Below are 6,192 nucleotides of genomic sequence, written 5' to 3' on the forward strand. Positions count from 1 at the left end.
ACTCTGGAAAAGGCCATATTGTAGCTCATCAGGTCCATGACATTTTTACAGTATACTAAAATTAAGCATTTATTTCACAAAATTTCATCAAAGTTTTGTAAATTGTCAGTTATGGTGTTGACACATCATGGTTGTGACGAGCAACTTAGGAATAAAACAGAAGGAAAAGCTAAAGAATAACATAAGCTAACTAGAGCTAACCAGCCCTCTTAGCAAAGGAAGAGAAAGGAAGAGGTCATGGGGTCCTCAGAAGTTCTGGTGCCCCCCAATAATGCCTGATTTTTTTACATTCTTTTTATGTCTGACATTGTTGACAAAAATTAGGGGCAAATTTCAGTGGAGTTGGAAAATATATAAAAATGATTTTTAATTCAATTTATTGATACTTTTATAATTATTAATATGAATACTTATACTTAATAGTCACAATATATTATCTTAGTATTCCTTTAATTGTTTTAAACCATTATAATTGTGTTCTGCTCCAGGACAAGGGATTTTACAAACACCATCCACCTACTACAATGTTTAAAATAAAAAAATATTCAGCAAACACCAGGAAAATATACATTGTTATGCTCACATAACCCAGGTTAGTTTAGTCAGATATTTGAAAAAAATATATTTTATTCAAATTTTGTGCTTTATCCATAGGACCTGTTTTGTCCCTATTCTCAAGAATCACTGATTTATTAATCTTTCGTATCGCTGCATGCCCGCCCATAAAAAAGGTATCAAGACGTGTGGCTTGATCTCGGCATCCGGGCTATTATCGCAGTACTATCGGAGACGACAAATAGCCCTCTCATACGCTTCAAACGATTTTTGATCGGCCTTACGGATCCTGAATGGGAAGCAGTTGTTCGGACTGCTGTTTTCATCAAAACTGACGGGGTGTCTCATAAAGATAGAAATCTTTCTCCACCTTCCTGTCTCACACACACATGACAGTTAGCAGAGGACTAGTCACTATAGCAACAGAACACAGATAAAGGCAGAGCTGCTGCTTAGGACTATAAACATGCTATAACTGTAGTTCTATATATGGCCAAGACTCAGTTAAAAGAGAGACCTGAGCAGCATGTCAGAACCATAGACATAATATAAGAGTAGACCCCGCATTGGCTGCTCCGGCGCAGGAAATACGGTGGCCATCTTGGAAGGGTCGTCCCTCCTACTTTGCTCAACCAAAACAGCATAAGATGCCTCAGCACTGAGGGATATTGTTGTTCGGATCGATGGACTATTGATGTGAGGGCTCGACAGACAACATTTCACTAGTAAGATGAACATATTATTGTGTATATATTGTGATTAGAATATTACTTTACTGTATTTATGTCCGCTGGTGAGATACCAGCTAATATTAGCTACAGTGCTTGGTGTAATACTGGGGTTCAGCCCTGCTATGAAGGCGAACTGAGATTCCGTAAATCTAAAGAATTTATTATTCTCCAACATTGGCTTAGATTATCTGACACAAGAGCCTACATTAGAAATGTGACAGTGTAACATATATTATAAAACTTAAAATGGAGATATTTTTAAAGAGAGACGGATTCACTGCAGCACGGATGAATCTCGCATTGGATTTTGGACTCAATCTCAGTTGCTGAATCACTCTGAAGCTAGAACTCGTCGGCTGGAAAACAGCCGACAGAAAATATATATTAGGCTTTACATGTTTATGTTTATACATATAAACATGTATCTAATATGTATTATTCGGTATTAATCGTTATTAATCTGTGTCATTATTAATTATTATTTATTTGTGTTTGTATATTTATATAAATATGTATTGATATTACTAAATAATTTATAAAATAAATTATGAACGCCTGGAGCAAGCTAATATAATTGCACCGCAGGTGGTGCAAGGTGCTTAGTAGAGGGCACAATAGCGTCAGCCATCCATCCATCCATTTTCTTACACCCCTTAGTGGGGTTGCTGGTGCCTATCTCCAGCTAACGTTCCAGGATACACCCTGGACAGGTCACCAGTCTGTCGCAGGGCAACACAGAGACACACAGGACAAACAACCATGCACACACACACTCACAGCTAGGGAGAATTTAGACAGACCAATTAACCTGACAGTCATGTTTTTGGACTGTGGGAGGAAACTGGAGTACCTGGAGAAAACCCACACATGCACAGGGAGAACATGCAAACTCCATGCAGAAAGACCGGGGCCGGGAATCAAACCCAGAACCTTCTTGCTGCAAGGCAACAGCTCTACCAACTGCGCCACTGTGCAGCCCTATCTACTTTTTCATTACCTACAATTCCTTTATGTGCTGGAACCCATGTGAATTGAATACTTATATTTTGTTGCTTTATACCATATATCAAATAACTAGCTTCATCTTAAAGATCTTGACAGCTTTCAGATTTTCCACTGATAATACTAGTTAGGCAAGACATTGAATCTGAACAGATAACTACCTTTCTGGGCTTTACCTCCACCACCCATTGCAATGCCAAAATAATTGCCAACATTTCTGCTGAAAAGAAATTGATAAATTATCTGTTCTTTTTTATAAAAACCTTTTGTTTAGGAATATATACTGCTACTCCTATTTTACCATTTTCCTTTTTAGATGCATCTTTGTGTCATACTTTCATACATTATTTCTAAATACTGCTGAATAATATAATCTTCTGTATATGCATCTTAAATGAAAGTTTTTCATCAAACCTTACCTTACAATATTTATTTGTTTTAAATTTTGCCCATATAACCTAAGATCTACTGTAGGATTAACCCTTTTCTTTGAAAAACATATTACTTGTGTCTTCTCAACAGACAAATGAAACCCCCATTCATGTGACCATAATTCAACCTTATTAATTGCTGATTTCATTCTATTTTTTTAAAATACTAATATTGCCTCCTCTCTCCCATAATGTCCCATCATCTGCAAATAATGCTTTGCTAATTCTAAAATCTAAATTGTCAAAAATATCATTAATCATTATATTAAAAAGCAACGGACCACATACATTACCTTGTGGAATTCCATTTTGTATAGCATAAATATTTGAACAATTTACCCCAACTCTTACTTCTATCGTTCTATTCTTTAAAAAATCCTTAATCCAATTAAACATTTTCCCTTTTATTCCCATTTTATCCATCTTAATTATTAAACCCTCCTTCTTTGGAAGGAGGGTTTAATAATTAAGATGGATAAAATGCTTCCATGGTTTGGAAGGCCTCCTTCCATGCTTTGAAAGCATGATTGAAATGATTGAAAAATCATTTTTTGATTTTTCAATATCAAAAAATGTGACTGTCTTCTTCTGTTGTTCTATTCTTTACATTTATGCATTCACATAAACTCATGCTCGCCACCCAGTGGACATAAACATAATTCATTCAATCATCACAATGACCTGGGTTCGATGGCGTGAAGTTCTCATAGCACCGCAGTCCTGCGGGCCTCAAACTCTCCTGCCAACATCTTTCAAGTGATTAGCTCTTCCACCATCAGTCCCCAAGTGTCAAGCTCCGCTGACACCGCAGTCCTGCTGTCCTCAAGCTTTTCTGCCACCGACAATCAAGCACGAAGCTTGGAGACCTCATGACACTTTTTATTTAGAAGTACCAGGGTTGAACCCAGTACCTCAGAGTGTCTGTTTTGTACATTTTCACAAGTGTGTTGGTGAGGCCTCCGACCACGCGTCTGAATACAGATGGCTGCTCCTGTGGCTGGTCTGTAACCGACTGGCTGTCTTCGTGGATTTCTTCAGATGGCTGCTGGTTCTGCTGCTGCTCTCTGTCCCTCAGCCTATTGTTCAGCTGCTCCATTTCAAGCTGCAGTTCGGTCCTTTCACGCTCCAAGGCAGTGTTTTGCTGCTCCAAAGCAGTGTTTTGCTGCTGCAAGGCGAGGCTTCTCTGCTGGAGGACGATGCGATTCACCTTCAGCGCGTCATTTTCCTCCTCCAGGATGTTGTTTTCCTGTCTGAGGATGTCGTGTTTCTCCAGCAGCTCGTTGGTTTTCTCCAGCTGATTGTTGTAATCCTCCTCCAGTTCGGTGTAATTCTGCTCCAGTTCGGTCTTTTCCTTCTCCAGGGCAGCGTTGATCTGCTCCAGGACGGTGTTTGTCTGCTCCAGGGTGGCATTTCTCTGCTCCAGGACGGCGTTTCTCTGCTTCAGGGCGACATATCTCTTCTGCAGGACGGTGTTTCTCTGCACCAGGGTAGCGTTTCTCTGCCCCAGGTTCATATTGCTTTGTCCCAGGGTGGTGTTTCTCTGCTCGAGGGCCGTGTATTTCTGCTCCACTTCGGTGAGTCTCTGCTCCAGAGCGTCGTTTTTCTGCACCAGGTTGGTGTTTACCTCCCCCAGAGTGTTGCCTATCTGCTCCAGGGCGATGTTTGTCTGCTCCAGGGCGGTGTTTCTCTGCTCCAGGTCGATCTTTTCCTTCTCCAGGGCCTTGTATTTCTGCTCCACTGCGGTGATTCTCTGCTCCAGGGCGGTGTTTTCATGACCCAGCATGTTGATTTTATGCGCCAGAGTGGACTTTTTCTGCTCCAGGGTGGTGTTTCTCTGCGTCAGGGCATTGTTAATCTTCTTCAGGGTGGTGTTTATCTCCTCCAGAATGTCGTCTATTTGCTCCTGGGTGGTGTTTGTTTGCTCCAGGACGGTGTTTCTCTGCTCCAGAGCAGTATTTCTCTGCTCCAGAGTGGTGTTTCTCTGCTCCAGAGCTGTGTTTTCCTTCTCCAGGGCAGTGTTTCTCTGCTCCAGGGTGGTGTTGTCCTCATTTAAAGTTTTATTTACTTTGAACAGTTTTTTAAATTCTTCATCTTTTTCCTGAAGCAGCTTGTCTTTTTCATATGCAGCCTGTTCCTTTTTCTTCTTCAGCTCTTCATTTGATTTAATCAGAGCCTGTCTCTCATTTGACATCTTGCTGACTTCTTTCAGGATACCTTTGAGTTTCTCTGTCTCTCTAGCTATGGTCTGTTGTGTTTTCTCATTCAGGGAATCAGAAGATGATGCCTTACTGCTCTCACTCATTGTTGATCTTTTTGTTTGTTAGAAATCGGTGACAATCTTTGTACTTGCTCTCTGTCTTCTGCAATGGTTATGACGGTGTAGCTTTGTAATGTCACTCTTGTTCCATAAGAGTGACATCAATTCTCTTTGTGACATCAATTCGCGTGTGATGTCACAAATTGATGTCACTACCTCAGCAGAACCACTAGAAAACTGTTGAAGTTTGAATAAAAACAAACTTTACCGCTGAATGCAGCTCTGCTTAGCTGATGGCCATTGGAGACAGTTCAACTGGTAATATATCACCAAGGCTGAAATCCACAGTTGGGAGACAGCGGCTCTTGAGGACAATGGACTGGACAGCAGGGTGCGAGGACCAACTGTCAAAAGGAAACGTTTCCGAAAACAGAAGAAGGGGCGTGTTGACCCAGCTGATGCCGAGGAAGCCACCAATTCTGACTCTCTTTCTGGCCAATGTCCGCTCAATGGGTAAGAAAGTGGATTTCTTAGATCTGAGGTTAAGAGTTTCTGCAGAGATGAAGAACTGTGCCATTCTTTGCCTAACGGAAATCTGGCTTAATAGCAACATGCCAGACTTTAGCCTTCCAGATCAACGGTCTTCAGTTATTCCAAGCAGACTGTGACCAACGGTCAGGAAAAATACAGGGAGGAGGACAATGTATGTAAGTGAATGAAGGTTGGTGTACGAACTGTGGCCTGGTTAAAAGCTGTCAGCCATACTATCTGCCTCGGGAGTTTACTGCGGTGTTCATCACCATTGTTTACATTCCGCCGGGTGCTAACAGCAACAAAGCAAAGAAAGAGCTGTAAGACACCGTTAGCTCACTGCAGATGAAGCACCCGGAGGTGTACTACGTGGTTGCAGGTAAGGCTGTAGCGATACAATAATCTCACGATACGATACAATACATGATATTCTGCTCAAGATACGATGTATATTGCAAACAATACAATTAAATACACTTTTGTGATTTTCTGAAAGATTTTAGAGGGACAGAGTGATTTTGGTGACATTTTGTGACTGTTATAGAGTTGGATTGAATTAATTTAACTGAAAACTGATTAAAAGCACCAACTACACAATACCTGGCTCTGGTTGGACATGGACACAGACTTAAAGTCGACAGCTGGACGAAATGAATCAAAGAAGTGGTGAGAAAACATGTTTCTT

General features: G+C 40.8%; 1 protein-coding gene across 1 annotated transcript; it reads right to left on the minus strand.

Moving 5' to 3' along the window:
* Positions 1-3,602: 3,602 nt before the first annotated feature.
* Positions 3,603-5,119, minus strand: LOC148156402 (uncharacterized). Its single transcript, XM_088009950.1, has 2 exons — positions 4,054-5,119; positions 3,603-3,969 (listed from the first exon to the last, which is right to left on the minus strand). The coding sequence occupies exons 1-2, from the start codon at positions 5,019-5,021 to the stop codon at positions 3,603-3,605; spliced, it is 1,335 nt and encodes a 444-aa protein (XP_087866076.1). The 5' UTR covers positions 5,022-5,119.
* Between the last annotated feature and the right edge of the window lie 1,073 nt (positions 5,120-6,192).

This window comes from Poecilia mexicana, unplaced genomic scaffold, assembly GCF_051168715.1.
Source record: "Poecilia mexicana isolate PSO_F unplaced genomic scaffold, ASM5116871v1 scaffold_11, whole genome shotgun sequence".
NCBI lineage: Eukaryota > Metazoa > Chordata > Actinopteri > Cyprinodontiformes > Poeciliidae > Poecilia > Poecilia mexicana.

What these genes read in the sequence shown, in the direction of transcription:
- LOC148156402 (XM_088009950.1), bottom strand. Translation starts at nt 5,021, where the DNA reads ATGAGTGAGAGCAGTAAGGCATCATCTTCTGATTCCCTGAATGAGAAA. An exon ending in AAGGAAAAGACCGAACTGGA is followed by an intron (nt 3,970 to 4,053) that starts GCAGAATTACAC and finishes CGACATCCTCAG; the next exon opens with ACAGGAAAACAACATCCTGG.